The 21008-nt window shown below is 31.2% G+C and overlaps 1 protein-coding gene across 5 annotated transcripts in view; it reads left to right on the top strand.

Moving 5' to 3' along the window:
* The window catches only part of LOC118192119 (serine/threonine-protein kinase ATR-like), a 391326-nt gene that overhangs the window by 267495 nt on the left and 102823 nt on the right, over positions 1-21008 (top strand). For 4 of the 5 annotated variants that reach the window (XM_085810547.1, XM_085810546.1, XM_085810544.1 and 1 more), the window contains 5 exons: positions 1397-1504; positions 6830-6987; positions 7081-7176; positions 7426-7579; positions 11263-11418. In XM_085810547.1, the coding sequence (XP_085666673.1) occupies positions 1397-1504; positions 6830-6987; positions 7081-7176; positions 7426-7579; positions 11263-11403 (657 nt within the window). In that variant the 3' untranslated portion in view covers positions 11404-11418. Of the gene's footprint in view, positions 1-1396; positions 1505-6829; positions 6988-7080; positions 7177-7425; positions 7580-11262; positions 11419-21008 lie in introns of those variants that run through there. The other variant, XM_085810548.1, reaches the window with a different exon arrangement.

Here is a 21008-nt window from a genome sequence, read left to right as displayed (position 1 = left end):
TAGGAAATATTTTACTTTTAGTGCACCTAAATGCCGCATGGGTAGAAACGCAGCACCCGCTGAAAATTTAAGTTTTAAACACGTAAACGCCGCGGCGTTTCTTCCACAAATTACGGTAATTAGGTTTCTACTCCCCAAATGTCATTTGCAAAAGATGAACTATTTAAGATATTATTTTCCCTGCACTTTAAGCTTGCACACAAGTACCGGCTGACTGTAATGTAAATATGAATTTCCTTCCTAAAGTTAAGCTCTTTATTTTTATTTATTTATTTATTTGAAAAATAAGGAAGATGTACATGCCAACCAAGGTTTAGTGATACCCATTTTACTAATACCCTTGATTTGCTTCCGTTTTTACAGATTGAAACATATAACACTAGTGTCAAATTATCCTCAGTCTGTCTCCAAATTGAGGGTAGTTTGATATTTTTATAAAAGGTTTTGCCATCTAATGTCATGTGCAGCTCTTAAATTGTATTAAAATCTTACGTTTTCCTCCAGTGGTTCTATTTTCCGTGTTCAATTATGATTCATATGTGTGTATATAGATACTGAAAATTATGATTCACAGTTTTAAATTTGTGAATCTCCAAGTGTTATAGTTATTTATGCAAAATTATCTGATTGTGAAATCTCCTTTTTGCTAAGCAAGTAAAATTGTATAATGTATGCAAAAGCATTTGATGATATTTGATGCAAACAACTTTTTAGCACATTTGCTAGAACTAGGTAACTGATAAACGTAAGCAAAAATTTTAATATTTTTAACATAAATGAGGTTTAAAACTGAATTAATTTGCTGCCTCATTAAATCTGGTTTGACTTGTTATTTTCCCTCCATATATTAATTTTCATAAAGAGTCAACCTTGATAATTAAAATTTTTTTTAAAGAAGTAACTAAAGCTTCATAAATTGAAATTATTACATACAATTAAAAATTAAATTATGAAATTTTCAGTTTTGAAAATAGTAATCAGTAAATGAACATTTACTACATCTTCATAACGCCATATTTTGTATGAAACAAACTTTTAACATTTGTTATAAATAAAAGTATCTCTCTAGATATCTGTTTAGGTTGAAGTGTAACAAATAAGAAATCCAAATGTATTGTGAGAATTAAGTTATCAAATTTTAATATTATTATTAATTAAATTTAAACTTGATATTTAATAAGATAACGAGATACTTTACATGATATAGTGAAATGCTGCAATATATTAAAACTATTTGCCTTATTTCCTTTTCTAACATTTTATGAAGTTTAAATTATACTGTTTACTATTATCCTGCTTTTAATATAATAATGAAGAATAATTCTTTCTATTTAAAAGTTTTATTTTACCATTTGAAGAAAAAAAAAAAAAAAATATTTATTTTACTCTTTTCAAGGATGATTTGAGAAAAGACTGTCGGCTCATGGAATTCAATAACTTAGTGAACAGATATTTAAAGAGTGATCCTGAAGCTAGAAAACGTCAGCTGTATATAAGGACATATGTATGATACTATTTTATGTCTAAATTAATTTTCATAATCCCATCATTGATTTGTGTGTGCGCGCTTTAATAATAATTTTCACTTTTAATTACTTTTAATTATAAAATATTTCTGGAAACAATGATTGAATAAAACAGAAATATTTCAAGCTGTAAAATTTACAAATAATGCACAAAGTATCATCATTGCTATTATTTTATGATTAACTAGCTGCTATACAACCAGCCTTTGTGTGGCTTTTAAATGTACCGGAAAAATGCCTAAAGAGAACACCAAACATTAAATGTAAAAACTCTACGGAATTTTACTCTGCGGAACAACTTAATACATAAATAAATAAAAATTTCAGTAAAAATGTAATACAAATAAAAAAAAGTTTACAGTGAAATAAGCAATATCCCTTAAAGGTGATTAATTATCCTAATAAATAAATAATCAACTTCCTGTTGCCTTTTTTTTTTTTTTATAAATGTCCAGTATCCAAGAGAAACATTCAATTTAAAAACTGAACATAATTATCTCATTTTTCAGAGTGGCAAAAATGCTGATATAATGAGAGAGAATTATGGTGTGCCAGTTGTCAGACTAATTAATACAGAATCTATCATTTCAGAGACTAAGCCCTGAAACCACACACATACACACACACACACAAAAAAAAAAAAAAAAAAAAAAGAGAGAGAGAGAGAGGCTCAAATGGAAGGTCCTGAATTTAAAGAGTGCCAGAGAATGGTGATGATGTGCAGAGTGGTGTGGACTCCATTTAATAGCCACTTTCACTGCTACTATGTTCTTGGGTGTATATACTCTTTTTTCACTATCAACTGTCTTTACTGTCAAACCAGTGATCTCAAAGTTTTGTACCCTGTTCTTGATGGCATGGGCTGATGGAATAACATTAATATGATGAATCTTGAACTTTTCAAAATTCACACTGACTGATCACGTAACTGTTGCTGCTTTTATAAAATTCCCTTGCTGCATAAGCACATTACACTCCTGTCTACTGCTCTGTTGTTACTAAAAATGCTTTAATGTTTTTTACAAGTTGGCATTAGAATCATTCTCCCCACTCCAGCCAAATCAAAACAAGCACTGTTGCCAAATTGCCCGGTTCACTGCCGCACCCTGCATATCCTTCTTATTATGTCACTTTAGTAAATCACCCAAAGCTTGTGCCATGCCTGATTAAGAAGTTTTAATGTTGCATATCTCTCTTCTGAATCTAAAGTAGCACCTTATTTTGGCAATGGGGCCAATATTTTCCCCAACTTGGGGATTGCACTGCTTTGACATGCAATCCTTAAGGAGTGGCAATTTGTATATGTCTGTAAATATTTAAATCCTGATTGCATTGTGTTTTTTAAGTATTGTTTTATTTATTTGTTTAATTTTTTGTAGTTAGGTTAATTGTTTCAAAGTTTATTTTGAGTGTAATTAAATTTGTAGCCCCATATTTTGCATATGTTTTTACTTCTTGTATAAAATTGTACATCTTCCAATTCTCATTCACAAAACATTTAAATTGAAAAAAAAAAAAAAAGAAAAAAAAGAAAGAAAAAGAAAAGAAAAGGGGGGAACTCATCTAGAATGGAAGACATGGACAAAAATGCTCCTGACAGACTTTGGCAATTGGCAACTTCCTCAAAAATTCGGGAAAATTAATTTTCAAAGCTCTCGAAGTAATTTTTACTGAAGAGTCCAGATGCACATGCAACACTATATAAATACAATTCCAAATGCCAGGAGTATTCAGTTAATTAGCTGTAAGCATCTCTGGTTCAAAGAGAATTAACTGAATGGTATTTTAGAGTTTACTCTGCTAGTGATGTAAGGAATTTACAATATTTCTCATGCACATGCTTAATATCTATATTCCCTTTGAGCTTTTTATTTTTCTCTGTGTAATTATTATTTATAATAAATTGTTTCTTCTTACCTAAATGAAATAATTATTTAAAAAAGAGAGCCATAAATCAGCTCACAGCAATAGCTTTATTGCTTGTGCTATGTAAATTCATAGTAAGAAAAATTTAATTTATAAGACAAAATTATAACTGTTTAAATCTAAAAAAAATAACATTAAGTAATAAAGTAACTGATTTATTGTACCCTAGTAGGAAAAATTAATTTATTTAATTAAGTGCTTTATATTTTACTTAATGAAATGCAATGAAAGGTGGTTGGTTAATAACTCAAGATCAGCATTATCATGTCATTCAATGGGATTCGCATTTGCTGTCCAGAAATATGTAGTTTTTGCCCTTGTGTTTTAAATATGTATGGAAAGAAGTGCAGAGGATGCTTGAAATTCTGATTTTAAGGATTACATAAATGGTTGGATAAAATTTTCATGTGTGGAAGGTGAAACATGCTGTTAAAAAAGCATTTAATGGATTATGTGAAATGCATTTGGGAGAATAGAAGTGACAAAGGCATTTGACATGAGTCTGTAGGCCTAAAAGTAGCCATAAGCATCATGTCAGAAATCAGGAAATCATTTAAATACATTTATGACGTATGCAGACAACGCATTCAAGGTAAAAAATATGCTATTATCAGGACTGTTATTTGGCAATGGCTGCTAAAAGAAATAGACGATTAATATCAGCCTAGATTGCAAGGAAGCTAGCTGGCCAAGGTAAAAAACATTCTGAAACAGACTCTCAATACTGTTATTTGGAAATTATTGCTAAAAGAAAGAGACAGTTGTTGTAAGCTCAGACTGCAAGGGAGTTAGCTGCAGGTACAGAAACTTGTATATTCAAATATAAAGTGATGCAAGTGTTTAAATAAAGTAATGAGACTGATTTTTTTATAATTTTCTTTAATTACAATCTCACACTGTCTTCAAAGTAATCATCTTGGAAAGCCACACAACAGTGGAGATGATTTTTCTACTCTGCATAGCAGTGCTGAAACTCAGATACTGGAATTGCCTTCACATGGTTAGTTAATTGGTTTAATGTTTTCTAGTGTCCCAAAATGACATCCTTTGAGGTGGGTTTGCGATCTTGGGAAAGTCACATGGACTCAAATTGGGGGAATAAGGTGCTGAGGAGCCACAGTGATATTTTTACATGCACAAACTTGTTAATTTAAAATGCAGTGTGACAACGTGCGTTGTTGTGATGCAGCAGCCAGTGTGTTTTGATTTTTAGTCTCAAACACATGATCCTTTTTTGAAGCCTTTAAAAAACTTCTTGGGAAAAGTGTTAGTTCATCATTTGGCCTGGGGGCACAAACTCTTTGTGGACAGCTCCCTGGCCATCAGAAAAGCAAATCAATATATTTTTTTTTTATCTTCAACCTTCTCTCTCTCTTTTTTTCCCCCTGTTTCCTGGCTGTGGCATTATGTTTTTTGGGTTTCACTCAAATGCCCAAGACTCATCACCATTAATATCGTATTCCAGAAAATGCTCTAAAAATCCGTTTCTCTTTTGTTCCAGCAAAAAAATTTGGGGAGGGGATTTTTGAACAGATATTACTTATGCTCTAAAAATCCATTTCTCTTTTGTTCGAGCAAAAAAATTTGGGGAGGGGATTTTTGCACAGATATTATTTATCTCCCAATTCTTTTCTCAAAATCTAATGAATGGTAGTATGGCTGAACTTTTTTCAAATCATTTCTGACTTTCATGCGATGGAGAAAACACAAGATTCCAAATTCTGGCAGAATTTTCGTCAGTTATTATATTTGTAGAGCTTAAACCACTTGGAAACTGGACCCTTGACAAAAAATCATCTCTGTAGGTGGATTTCAGCTTTATAAATGTTTTGAAGCAAAATTTGAGAACAAAATGTTGCTCATTTTCAGAATGCACTGGGGGGGGGGGAAGATTACAAAAAAAAAAAAAAAAAAAAAAAGAATCTTCTAGACTGTCCACAATTCAAACTCATAGTGGCTGAGTAATAAATGTTCCCGTGCCCTTACCACCAAATTGGAAGTTCGCAGAGTTGCCAGATCAAATGCTATGCTTCCTGTCTCATTACTTTGTTTATACACCTCATAATCTGCATAAAATATAGCTGTATGCAGGGAAATCCATGATTTGTATTTCACTAACTTGGGCTGCGAAATTCACCAGGTTACAGTGATCATAGCAGTTGGAGTGCATAGACTCGAACTGGGTTCTCTTTGCCGATGAATCTCATTTTTGTTTGGAGAGCGATTCCTCATGTGTTACATTCTGGAGGGAGTTAAGCTTATGCAATTAGCCTGAAAATATCTGCAAAACATGTAGATAAAAGGGTGATGGAATCATGGTATGTGTGAGCATCATTTTGAATAGCCACACTGAACTACACATTTTTAGCAATGTGGTTTTGAATGCTGATTATAGAAATAAGATTCCTGATCTGTATGTCGAGCTGTTTAAAAGTGCAGTTGGTAATTACTTTTTTCTGATGGATGATAATATTCATTCCAGTTATGGTGCACTATAGTCTGTTTCTTTAAAATATTCATATCAATACTATTGACACTGTCCTTTACTTGTGATTATAATATGGCATAATCACTGCACAGCATTTATTTTCTTCACCTCTTTGAAACTGCTCAAGTCAGCCTTTACTTGTGCACTTTTTTGTTAAGCAAAACACGGTAAACAAAAATCGTTTTGGGGGGAATATTAGGTGACTTGTGCTATCTGCTGCAGCTGTCATTCCCATGGTTATGGTGGAAATAGGGCAGGTGAAAATGACTCTGAAGTACCAATTTTAAACTAATAGACTGTCTTGACACATTATCTCTAGGCTAAGAAATCCAGTAGGAAAAAGGATTTCCTTATTCTCCATATTTAAATCCAATAGAACATGTAGGAGACACAGGATACTGATTTGCATGACTGAAGCTCTTTTTTCCCTCAGCACTCTTCAGAAGCTTCATGATTCTCTAGCTATCATGATTGCACTTTGTTACCACAGTGAGTCCTGGATAGTCTTAGACAGCATGGAAAATTTCTTTAAAGCTTGTATTTCATTCAGGGGTGACCACAAACATTATTAATTTTTTCTGTCTACCTCTAAAAACTTATAACACTAGTTTTTGCCAACCCTATTTTATATCATATTTCTTTTGTTCTTATTTAAGTTTATTTATTGCAGAAGTATGCGATTCTACAGTTTGAAAATACGTCAGGCCTGATAAAATAAAGATCTTTATAGGTTACTTATAAAATGATTTTTAAGTTTTTATGAGATTTTATAGCTATTCCTTTAATCTTTCCAGCTAGTATCTTAAAAGTTTAATAATTTAACTATTAAATATTTACAGATTTCTGTCAGAGTTCTTTCGGGAATTATATGTAAGTTTTTATCTTGTAGGCTGTAGTCCCTTTAAATGAAGAATGTGGTTTGATTGAATGGGTACCAAATTTACAAGGCTTGAGGCTTATTCTTTCAAAGTTGTATAAATTAAAAGGAAAGTTTGTTAGTGGACGAGAAATCAGAGCAATGATGCCTCCTAAAACAGCTACATTTGAGTAACTGCACTTTTTTCTTTTTAAATTTTTTTATTAAAGTTTAATTTTTAATTGAAGCTTTAGAACTTCTTTAGTTTTATTTTATATTTCCAGGCAAAAACTCAATATATTTACAACCAAGTTTCTTCCTCGTTTTCCTCCTGTTTTCCATGATTGGTTTCTTTTGACATTTCCAGATCCTACAGCTTGGTATACTTTCTATATTTATATATACATATTAGTTGTGTTTCATTGTAAATACTATTTTTATTGTATAAAAATATAATTTGCAAATGTTGCTTTTATTTAATAAATGAATGAATAAAAAAAAGCTGCTATAGTAAGAATTCACATTTTTTAAGCATGAATAATTTAGTTTTAAATATTTAGTAAAATTATCAACACATTTTGATTTATCATTAAGCATACTGACATTTAATTTTGCAATGAATTTGATAGGTATCTAGCTCATCTGGCGTATGCACGTACTACAGCAGTCATGAGTATGATTGGTTATATTGTTGGACTTGGAGACAGACATGGAGAAAATGTTTTATTTGATGCAAGTTGTGGTGATACAGTGCATGTTGACCTTAACTGCCTATTTAATAAAGTATGTTTTCAACTTTTGAAATATTCTTGAGTTTAGCAAATATATTATTCTGTGTTATGTATCTACTATTTTAGTAAATTCAGAAAGCAGCATTTTAAACTTACTTAAAAAAAAATAATAATAATAATAATAATAATAAGTATGTAAAAAAAATATAAACATGAAGCATTTTCTTCTTCTGCACATTTCCTTTTCCTTGTATACCGCAGCAAAAGGACTATTTACATTTTTTAAGTAATAACGTTGTTTAGATCTCAGAAGAAGGAAAAGTATTATTTGGTATTTTGCTTATTTTTGAGTAATTAGGTTATTTGAATTATTATGTATTTTGAGTCAGTGACGTAACCAGGATTTGAATACCAGATCTCCCAATTGCTAGCTGGATGTTCTATCCAGTTACACCAGGAAGGTACATGAAAAGGTGGGAGAAAATGCCTTATATACTCCCACTTTTAAAGAGCAACTGGGGATGAGGAGACCTAATCACTAAATACTGTTCGAGATGAATTATTATCAACCACCATTTAGTTCAGATGCCACTTGTAGAGTCATTAGATTTTTTGAAGTATGTTTGAAAGGTGTGTAAAATATGCAGTGCCTTCACTGAGATTTAAAAACCGTACCTTCCAATTGCTAGCTGGATATGCTATCCAGTTACACCATGAAGGTACACTGCACAAAATAAAAATGGACAGTTCTATATCTCCCGTTCTACTGGGCCAATTGACAAAATTCAAATTGTGTTTTTCTAGTCTCAAAAGCGCGACTTGGGATATATATTAGGTTTATATATAGCATTGTTCTAACATAGGTATTTTAACACAAAATCGGACTTTTTCTGAAATAACATACCAATTTTTCCATGTTTCGATTCTATGATTCAAATTATGCCTAAATATTAAATTCTGTAAAATTTGGTGTGAAATTCACACAGATTTTTCAGCTTGCGCCAAGAATAATTCACTTGCCAAACTTCTTAATATATGGCAACCTATTTTCCTTTCCTTTATGGGAAAAAATGGAATTATGGGAGTGGGAAAAAAGTCACATAATTCCTACTTCCAAATTTTAACAAATATTCATATTCCATAAACATAAAATATTCAGAACATATTCCATAATTTTAACAAAATGCTTAAATTACATTTGATGTTATTATCCCTTTTAACCCTTTGATGCGCACAATGTTATTTTTATATTTTTTCACTAAAATCTCTAGAAATTGAATATTATGATCCTAGAGACAAATAATATATGAATTTAAAAAAATCCACTCTTGCCCATTGATCTAGGTCGCACTCTGAAACCAGCGCGCGTCTAGGATTTCAAAACTTATTGAGGTAGAAGGGGGGGGGACTTTCCTTTTCCCATGTGCATTTCCAATAAATGACGAAATTTGAAAATTTGAAAAAAAAATTATGTAAGAATTGCATTATAAGTAAATATTTTACATTATTTTACAAAGTAAATCGTCACAAAAAAATTTAAAGTTATGCAATTTTTCTATAGCAGTGAAATCATTTATATAATTTATGATACCATTCAAAGCATGTTTTGTCTTTTTGGTACATGCATAGAACCACATTGCATGTTTCACACATGTATGAGGTTTCTTCCTTGTGCTACAAAATGTATACTGCTTGGATTTGCATTTTTCTGGTATATGTCTAACGTTATTTAGTCTCTTTTTGTCTGGCACATGAAATTTGTGGTTTTTTATATCAATGGGGAGGGTGCTTGGTCTTTATGGCTTTGGTACAGATCTTTTGTTTCCCATTTGTATGTATTTTATTCATATTTCGTCCCAAAAGATATATAAAATATTTTTAATTTAAATAAAGCTTTTATACAATTTCTGTTTTTAATTATAACACAGGATATTTACATTATATTTAAACCACACAATATAATTTATAAAATCGCAATAATAGCATAGGAAGCAAGCGTGTTGTGGTCAGAGAAAAATCTTTGAAAAAGAAAGACCTTTTCACTCAGGGATAAATAGAAGTCCTAATAGTAATAGTAGTCTTATAAGGTCTGTTTTCACTGGGCAGTATTGTTAAGTAATAAAATAACTCAAAGCCTCATATGTATATCTGGGTAAAAATAAGCATTCCTATTTGAAAAGCAGCAAACACCATTGTGAAGAGCAGTGGTTTCAAGGTGCGACCACTGAGCCTCTAGAGGTTTCTGAGCATTGTGACACAATGCTCCAGTGGCTCAGTGGTCACGCCGTGAAACCACAAAGCAAATGCCATAAATATGCATAGGTTTTTTATATATATGCAGTTAAATTATTACAATTTTTTATTGTTTATGATAGAAATAATGATGTGCAATGAATAACATTTGCAATTTAAAGAAGTTTATATTAATAAAAGGAAGTTATTTTATCTCACTGAAAATGAATTTTAAAGGGCATATGATTTGAAGTACTAAGATCTAAAAAAAATGTATGATTCTGCAGTCATTTTGTGTTATTTAGAGGTAAAAGATCAGTAATCAATTGGTTTTTTACTCAAAAATTTCAGAAAGAAGAGAAGAAAAAAAATTGAAACTTGGTGGTTTCACGGTGCGACCACCGTGCGTCAAAGGGTTAACAAATGTGCCAAATTTCAAAACGCGCCAATATATAAATTCACATATATCGTTATTATCGCTCAAAAAAAAAGATGCCAAATTTCAATACGCAAAAATATGTCAATTTGTGTACATCTTATAAAATTTTGAATAAAGAACTCTAATTTTTTCCAGGTATGCTTAGAACTACACCTACATTAAGATAATGGTAAAAACTTATAAATTTTTTAGAAAAATTTATCAAAATTATTTAAAAATAGAAATTTTAAAAATAAAACACAAAAAATGGCTGAATTTTATTTGCAATGAACCTAAATTTTGAAATGTGAAAGGAAGAATCAAAAAAGTTTAATTAAAAAAAGAGATATTAATAAATAAATAACAAAATCAATTAACATTGAAGACATAAAATTTTGAGACCTAATTTTTTAAAAACTATTTGTGCGATTTTTACAAAACTTGACAGTTTGGCGTAATTTGAGTTGTAGAATCGAAATATGGAAAAAATTGACTTTTTTTTTTTTTTTTTTTTTTTTTTCAAGAAAAAGTCCGATATAATTCTAATACATATCCTAAGTCGTGCTTTCGAGCCATGAAAAACGCAATTTGAATTTCGCCAATTAACCCAGTAGCATGGGAGATATAAAATTCCCGCCGCCCTTTTTTTTTAGCAGTGTATACGGAAAGGACGGAGAAAATACTTCTTAATTTTCTTAAAAATGAAAATCATAGTAATTTGAGTATGCCTGTAGTCAAGTAGCTAAAGCTGTAAAGCAATGGTTGTTCTTTTGATTTTTATTCCTGGCAGTCTATTTTCTTTGCATGTATGTGGAGATTGTAAACCTTTTAGATTGTCTTTGACAGAGATTTAACCATTGGAACAGTATTTTGTAATCCGGCTCCTAAGGATGAAAATAGTATTATTTTTCACTGGTAGCAAATGTGTTAAGTAATCTAGTAACTTGCAGCAAATTAAATATATAATTAGCATATGAAATGGAATTTTTAATATTTAACTATTTGTTTCCTTTATAATGCTTAATTGCTTTTGTTGAATTTGCAGTTATTTCCTCAAATTAATACCATTATCTTTGTCAATGCAGGGTGAAACTATGGAATGTCCAGAATGTGTGCCTTTCCGTCTAACTCATAATATGGTTGATGCAATGGTAAATGTATTGGTTTCATATATAAAAGAATTATTAATTCATATTTTGTATTTTTTATATATATGTTTATGTTAATAGTTTATGTCTGTTTCCTTTCCTGCCATATATATATATGTAAAAGAAAACTACTAGTTTTAATTTAGGAATAGTCTTTTTAATTCCTCATTTTTATTTGGCTGTGTCTCCTTCCTGGAATCTGAAGTCCATCATATGGAAAACTAATCTGCATTATGTTATCTTATTAATCCTACAATGCTGTGAGTTCTTGTCTAATCACAATCCAGAATTTAAACAAAGCAGCTCAACTCTGTAAATGCTGTTTGCTGAAATGCGCACTCACTTTTGCCTGCCTGCCCCTCATTGTGAAACATGGAGGTAAGAAAGGAAGGAGTGACCAAACCGGCACTAAAAGTGAAGCACTGCTTTGAAGCTTCAGTCCCCAGATGGGGTGTTTTTTGTTTACATTCAGAAGCTCCCTTGACAGCACTCTGATAGTATTTCGATACACAACAGTTCCATATAAATCGGAAAATGGAACACTTCTGCATAAAAGAAACATTCATAGTGTGATGGATAATAGCAATTTGTATAGTTTAGTGACATTTAAAAATTCCAAGCTGATGAACTACAAAAATATAGATTTTAGCAAAAATGTTATGCTTAAAGACTGGGGGAAAAAAAAAAAAAAAACCTTACGGTAAATTTAAAATTGTATACATCTTTCGATACCCTTGATAGAGTATTCGCTACTTTTATTTTGTGTTCCAAACGCCAAAATGTTTTAAATAAAATATTTTTTTTTCACATCCACATATTATTGTAACATGTACTTTTTATAATTTTTTAGAGGAGAGGCTTTACTCTTGCTCATTTTAAACTCTCATTTTATTTTTATATATCTGAAAAATAATTACTTTGGGCTTAACATTTTACTTATTTGGGTTAATTAAAAATAAAATTACCACGATTAAAATTAAGATTTGAATTTGATGATGAATGTATCCTAAAACAGATTTTAGTCAAAAGTTTGAAACTTGATGGATAAATGTAAATATAAAATTATGCATGTTAAAATATTTGTAATTAGGCACATAGGTCAGGTTAAGTTTTTATTAAATAGAGTAAGGCATGCAAAGGCTATCTGCCTAAAGAGAAAGATGCCATTGTGGAGGAATTTCGAAAAAAAAACTGACCTTTGACTGGGTATTAAAATAATGCATATAATTTTCATTCAAATTATATTTATACTTATTTCTTATGTGAAACTTTCGGGTATATGTTAAATTAGTGTAAGTTACTTTACTCGAAAAATATATTGAATGCACAGAAATTAAAGATTTGCACATGCCGGAAATGAAAAATATGAAACATGGATGTGTTTGATCTTAAGTTTTGTAATCCTTAACCGAATAAAATCAAATTACCTTAAAATTTTTTTCTAATGTAATTAACGAAAACTTGTGAAAATATTTCATTCAAATTAAACAATTCTGAGCAAACTGTTCTGTGAAAAGTATAATATTTAATTCCGTTCAGAATGAAATGTTGTTTAAAAATGTATTCTTTTCATATACTTAGGACTCTGAAGTATTGTAGAAAAAGAAAATATATACATTTATATGTATATTTACGACATAATTACAAAATATTTACATCCGATCGTTCAAAACCCATTGACCTTAATGGTAAATTACCCATTGTTTTGGTCACCAAAGAAAGGGATCGCCAGTGCTTCAAAGTAGGGTATTGGGGAAACTGGTTAGGGCCACTCCATCTTACTTACTACCTCCATGTTGTGAAAGCACACGTGGCATGTTTCTCTGCTTCATCTAATGATATGAACATGTTTATGCTTATCAAGAATGTCCATGAATAAATTAAGGTCTTGTTTTGGCCTCATCTGTCACCATTATGTCATCTTTTGTATCTACACAGATCCCCAACTTTTTTTTATACCTCAGAGCACATTCTAGAATATTGGCGAGGTTGATGTGTACATTTATTCTTTCAAGATGAATTTATAGGTTGGCATAGATAATAATATACGTAATATACAAAAGAAGATATTCTAAAATTATAATTTAACTTCTAAAAATAAACTATTGTATTTTTATGAAAAAATAAATAATTACCAAATAATACAGACAGAAGTTTGTTGTATTTGGCATTGCATTTCATAGGCAATTACTTCATAATCAAGAGAAGAATATGATGATATTCCTGCTTGTAAGCAATCATCAAGATGTTCTTCAGTAAGTCAAGATCTCTACTTTGAGAGTTTGTTGTAGAAATTTTGACATTGATATTTGACTTGTTTTTAAATTTTAATAAATAAACGGGTCACAATGGCAAATTGGCCAGTACGCCAGGGCCTTACTCTCAGTCTGAGATGTCTAGTTTGCCCATTTTAAATTATAAACAAAGAATCTTTTGAGCAAATACACTCATTAAATGCCTCTAATTAATTGTCAACTATAAAAAAGTTTTAATAAAATTTTATTGAAAAATTAGATAATTTTTTTATCATAATTACACAGCAATGGGCACACGTAAAACCATTGCCAGGTGCAAAGGTGCTCGCTGGCATAGGGTTGGGGATGTCTGATCTACACTACCTTCAAATCCTCAAGTCATCTGTCACATATGTGTGTGTGTTTAAAACTGGTAATGCTACATGATTATTATTCCACAGAGTGAAAATAAAGTTCCTGAATTCTGGGGGGGGGGAAGATAAATGCTTCTGTACGGAAACATTTTTCAAACTGATTTGAAGGATACAGTTATCAAGGTAATGTCTTCACCAGTTTGGAAGAAAATATTTGTCTATTGACTAGCTATAATTCTCATGGTGATAATAATGCAGAGCATTGTTTCCGAAAGTTTTCTGCTGCTTACCTCTGTAAACTATTCTTTTTCATATTTTTACTCACAAAGCAAAATGTTTGCACCTTCAGGCAGCAATTAAATAGGTATTTTTTCACATTCAGGTGCTTTTAGTTCTTACACAACTTTCATTTTATATACTTGAAATAAAAATTCTCTTCATCAAAAATTGATGTTAAATTTTTCTCTGTTGTGAAAATCGTATTATTACAATTCGGTACGTATATGGAAATGGTTATTCACTTCTGATAATACTCAGAATTCTTTTTATTGTTGTGCATTCTGGTATAATATTTAATTTACACAGCCTAAACATAGCTTAAACTAGCAATGACATTTTATTCTTGAAAAGAGTAGAAATATTTAAGAGTAAAATGAAAAACGTTTTCTTTTAGAGGTTATTAATTCAGAACATGATCTAGAATTTGCAATTATTTAAACACTGCTAAAAGCAAAAGGTTTTAATCAAAAAAATAGTAATTTGTAACCACTTATAACTACTTTTAAGTTAATTATTTGACTGGGACAATATTTTAGGCCTGCTGAACAAGATGACTCATACCATGAAGCTGAAACCTGATTTTGAGGATCCCATTGCATTTAATCTCTGCTTACTAGACTTGAATCATTGGGAAAATTTCTCTACAATAACCTAAGCCTCCGATTTGTTTTTATGCAGTCGGATGTAAAAATTGGCTGAGGCTGACCTTTAACAATAAGCTGGCACAATGATTCACCAACAGTTGGTTCTAGCCAGGGCTGTGGGGTCGGAATCAGAGTCAGGCAGATTTTGGGGTAAAAGGAGTCGCTAAAAACAGGTCGACTCCGACTCCCTTTTTTTATTGGGAAGTTTGAATTTGAAATGAAATTTAAATGAATTGAAAAAAATTAATGACAAGCTGAGTTATTATTTTTATTTATGAACTATATACATTAATAAATAGTTATTTTCTATTTTATTGGTATATTGATAAATAAATATAAGGGTCAGGATGGATGTGATATTTGCCATTAGTGATTAAACTGATTCGTTTAGTTACTTCATTTAGTTACAAATCTCACTGGTAAATTTAGGTAAGCAGCAATAGCAGCAAGAACTCCCGAAATTTATGCTATTCTTAGGAAGCAAGCAGGAAAAGGAGCAATTATTGATCAAGCAATGCAATAAGGAAGTACATATTTGATGATAAAGAGGTTGTTAGAATTAAGAACTTTTTTAGAAGATGAAGATAACCCTAATGTTTCACTAACAGAAAGACTGTGGAATGAACTTGCAGAATTGGAAACTCTTCTTTCTACACCGTATGTAGCCACAAAAAAGCTGCAGTCTGAAGAATTGACAGTAGGTGAGAATGGAAGAATGTGATGTTTGTTCTTTCTGAAATGGAGGGCTTATTGCAGAAGGAATCATTTCTTCAATGAAGGAAAGAGAAACTAGTTTGCTAGACAATGAGATCTTGCTGGGTTCAATATATGTAGATCCGAAACACTGAATTTTCTTAGATGACAAACAAATTAAAACCGCAAAGAAAACCATCTATGAACTTTCATTAAAAATGAAATTATTCTCAGAACAATTGGAGAATTCGAATCAGGACAATCAAACTGCAGTCATTGCAATTGTGTCTCTATCATCCTTTTCCAGTGATGAATTAGATTTTAAGAAATATTTTTTGGATAACATTGAAAAGGCTAAGGCAAAGCAAATGAAAATAAAGGACCAAGAGCCTTTAGATATAAAAATGAAAAAATACAAACAAGATTTTTACATGGCCTATGAAGAAATAGAGAAATATGATTGCACTTGCAAGACACCTCTTTTAGAACTTATAAAAATCTATCCTGAAAAGTTAAAAGAAGTAGCCCTAACAGTAACAGCTCTTCCTCCTACTTAAGTTAGTGTGGAAAGACTTCTCAGCTCTGAAGTTTATCAAATTGGATCTATGGCTCTCCAACAAAGATCTTGCCAAAGAGCTATATTGTTTCTTAGAAATAAATAATGCAAGTTCTTCCATTTCATAATAAATGTTAATTAATATAAATAATTTGCTATGCCATCAATTTTCTTCTATAGCATATATTACTTCTTTTATATTAAAAAACGTAAGCTGTAACTCATGTGTATATGTTTACATATATATATATATATATATATATATATATATGTTTACATATATATATATATATGTTTACATATATATATATATATATATATATATATATATGTTTACATACATATATATATATATATATATATATATATATATATATATATATATATATATATATATATATATATATATATATATATATATATATATATATATATATATATATATATATATATATGTTTACATATATATATATATATATATATATGTATATGAGGAAGTCGAGTCGGAGTCGGTCATTTTCCCTACCGACTCCACAGCCCTGGTTCTAGCTCCTGGCCAATCTTGTTAAATTCATGAATTATACACTTTCTGAATCATTGTGGAAACATTTTCTTACAATGAAGTACATCACAGTTTTTTAACTGATATGGGAACTCAAAGCTTATTGTAAAAAAGGTTAGCTTTAAATATGTTCTTGGCCCATAGATGGCGCCACTGTTTTTATATTCTTGTATAACTGTGCACTTCAATAAAACTTCACTTGTGTTCCAAACTCCCAACAGGTATGTTGTGTATTATTTATTCTCATGCATGCAAGTAACCACTCTCTGCTATATTGAGTTTCTAATAGGTTATGGGCCCAGGCCAGATTAAGAAATGAGGATAAATAATCTAGTGTCTAGTTAAGTTAGTTTGTTTATTTAATTCTATTTGTAAATTTTTAGAATTACTTTAACCAGAATTGACCACATGGTTATGTTAGGGTTAGCCATAGCACATGGTTGCAAAAGCTTAACTAGTACAAATATTTTTGACTGTTAATTATTTGGGCAAATGTTTCTTTGAGAATAAAATTAATTCAATAGAAAATTTATTTGAATTTATCTCAAATTATAATTTTTTTTTTTTTTTTTTTTTTTGTCTCTTGTTGATTAAAGTTAAAAAAGGAAAAATGCCAGGGGGATAAGGTTCATTTAGTCATAAACAATTGAGTGGAAGGGAAAATTACATGGATTGGAAATTTTCCATGAAAATGCATCTTATTAAATTAGATTTATGGGCTTATGTAGAGGGTACAAAAGAAGATCCAGTAAAGGATACCAAAGCTTTGTCATATATAGTTGAAGGGGTAAGTGAAATTATTTTCAATGATATAAGGGATTTAACAAGTGGAAAGGAAGCTTGGAAAGTATTAGCTGAAACATATGAGGATAAGGGAATCACAAGAAAGGTTTCAATAATTAAAACATTAGTGAATACCCGTTACACTGATTGTAAGGATATGTCTGACTATTTACATAGGGTCATTTCATCTTATCAGCAGTTAAAATCTACTGGTGTTAAACCTGATGAAGAATTAATTGCAGGAATAATTTTAGCTAATTTACCTGATAGGTTTGAACCTCTTATAATGGCTTTGAAAAATTGTGGTGAGGCAATAACAGTTGACAATGTTAAAAATCGCTTGTTAGCTGAAGATTCAAAACCCCTAGCCAATGAAAGTAAGGAATACGCATTTGTTAATAAAAAGATCGGAAGCAAAAGGTACTTTAAAGGAAAATGTTTTAAATGCAATTTGTTTGGCCACAAAAGCTCTGATTGTCAGAAGTCACCTCTCAAAAAGGATAGATATAATGAAAACAAGTTTAACAAAAAGTCTAATGTTGGATTAAAACATAAAAAAGGGGAAGAAGCTTATGTAGTGGAAATTAGTGTAGCTAATTCTAATCCACATCCCAATATTTGGTACATGGATTCTTGTGCTTCTTACCACATGACTCCACATAAAGAATTATTAGATGATTATCAGGATGCTAGTATTCATCAAATAAAAACAGGAAGTTCAGTAATAGAAGTAGAAGGTAAGGGTAAAATAACTTTCCTCTTATCTACAAATAAAAAAAGGGAGTCTGTAACTTTTAGTAATGTTTTATACGTTCCAAAGTTAACAGCCAATTTGCTGTCCATTAAGTATTTAAATAAAGTATTTGGAATGGTTAGTACTTTTACAAGTGAAAGATGTTTTGTGTATGATGGTAAACATTTAGTTGCTACTGGAACAGGTATGGGAGATAATTTGTATTCTCTTGATTTATGTAATGAGTGGGCTTTAATTACTGATAAAAATATTTCAAATGAATTATTACACAAAAGAGTGGGCCATTTAAGTGAAGGAGGAATGACCAGATTAAAAGATATGGTCGAAGGTTTTACATTTAACGGAAAATTGTTAAATTGTGTGTCATGCATTAAAGGCAAAATGCATAGACAACCATTTCCCAAGGGAAAAGCTAAGCGTGCAAAAGAGTTATTAGGCATAGTACATAGTGACCTGTGTGGGCCTATGAATGTTACATCAATTGGTGGTTCTCACTACTTTATTAGTTTTATTGATGATTTGTCGCGAATGACTTTTGTTTATTTTTTGAAAAATAAATCTGAAGTTTTTGAAAAATTCAAAATATTTCAAGCATTTGTGGAAAGGCAAACTGGCAAATCAATCAAAATCTTACACTCAGATAATGGTACTGAGTATGTAAACAATGAGATGGATAACTATTTAGCATCAAATGGAATTCAGCATCAAAAATCTATTCCATTTACACCAGAGCAAATGGGTGTAGCTGAACGTAGTAACAGAACTCTTGTAGAGCGAGCACGATCAATGTTGGTGGATGCTCACCTTGATCAAAATTATTGGGCTGAAGCAGTGCAAACTGCAAATCACTGTAAAAATATATCTCCAACTATTGCAGTTGCAGGTATGACCCCTTATGAAAAATGGTATGGGGATAAGCCAAATTTAGAATACTTGAGAGTATTTGGATGTCGTGCATTTGCTCACATTCCAAAGCAAAAATGTAAAAAGTGGGATATAAAAGCAAAGGAATTAATGCTTGTTGGGTACTGTCAGGATAGAAAAGGCTATCGATTAATAGATCCCAAAACTTATGAAATAATAAATGCACGAGATGTACAATTTTTGGAAAATGAAATGTACTATAAAAAGGCAAGTAATATGCCAAAATTCTATGATGAATCCTCATTCAGTGGGAGCGTGATTATGACATTTTCAGATACTGAGAATGCAATAGCTGATAATCAGAACGGTGAATTGGAAGGGATGGTTAATGATAATACTCAGTCTGATCATGAATTAGTTAATGCTAGTGTTAAATCTAATCACGATGAACATAATACTGCTCAAAATGATAGCCATGATAACAGTAGTGTAGTTGATGAGCTACCTACATTGACTAGAAACAGAAAACTTAGATTCCGAAATAGTTATACGGACTATGACACAGACGGGATGCCAGAAATGCCAATGCCAAATTTAGATCGAATGTGCTTTGTTAAAGCTATGGCAGCAGCAACAAATGGTGTGTATTCTGAACCGAAAACCATTGATGAAGCATTAAGGGGCAATGATGCAAACCATTGGAAGGATTCTATATGGGAGACTATATTAGGCCATATTAAAAACAAAACATGGGAAATAACAGATAAACCTTATGATAAGAACATTGTAGATTGTAAATGGGTTTTCAAAATTAAATGTAATTCAGTAGGCAAGATTGAAAGATATAAAACACGTTTAGTTGCTAAGGGCTATTCTCAGATTGAGGGAATAGATTATACTGAAACATTTGCACCAGTTGTCCGATACGTAACATTAAGAGTTTTATTAGCTTATGCAGCTATATATGATTGGGAAATTGACCAAATGGATGCTGTAATGGCTTTTGTACAGGGAACTCTAAATGAAGACATTTATATGAAAATTCCAGACGGTTTCAGTGAATTTTACAAGCAAAACTTAAAGGGAAAGGTCCTAAAATTAAACAAAGCATTAGATGGTTTAAAGCAGAGTGGTAGACTATGGTACCAACTGTTAGAAAAGGGTTTAATAGAAATGGGACTGAGGCAAAGTTCTTTTGATAGTTGTGTCTATATTAAAATAAATGAAAATAAAGATCTTGTTATTGTTACTATTTATGTTGATGACTTACTCATTTTTAGTAATAACATAGAACTTAAAAATTGGGTAAAACAACAACTTAAAGAAAAATTTGAAATGAAAGACTTGGGACCAGCAAATTATTGCTTAGGAATTAAAATTGAACGAGATAGAACTAAAGGGTCCATTAGCCTTAGTCAAACACAGTATGTAGAGAGTATGCTTTGCAAATATAATATGCATGAATCTCATGGTGTAAAAACACCATTAGACCAAAATCAAGTGTTATCTAAACTGCAGATACCAACTAGTAAGGAACAAAAGCTACCTGTTCCTTATCAGGCTGCCATTGGGAGTCTTCTTTATGCAGCTCAAGCAACACGGCCAGATATAACTTATGCTGTGAATTTCCTTAGCCAGTTCTCCAATAATCCGGCAAGGGTTCACTGGAATGCTGTCAAGCGCATCATGCGGTATCTTCGAGCCACTACAGATGCTACATTGTCTTTTTCAAAGGACCGTAGTGCTGATGTCCTTGGTTACAGCGACTCAAACTATGGAGGTGATGCTGGGGATCGACGATCAACCACTGGATATGTTTTCCTCATCGGAGGTGGTGCAGTGTCATGGTGTAGTAAGCGTCAACCAACCATTGCAACTAGTACAACAGAAGCCGAATATATGGCTCTTTCTGCAGCTACTAAAGAAGCCATATGGCTCAA

Source organism: Stegodyphus dumicola, chromosome 2 (assembly GCF_044657685.1).
Source record: "Stegodyphus dumicola isolate Sdum_Otavi_A_Nest chromosome 2, ASM4465768v1".
NCBI classification, from domain to species: domain Eukaryota; kingdom Metazoa; phylum Arthropoda; class Arachnida; order Araneae; family Eresidae; genus Stegodyphus; species Stegodyphus dumicola.
The sequence above is the reverse complement of the archived record's forward strand: the minus strand, read 5'-3'. Positions and strand labels throughout refer to the sequence as shown.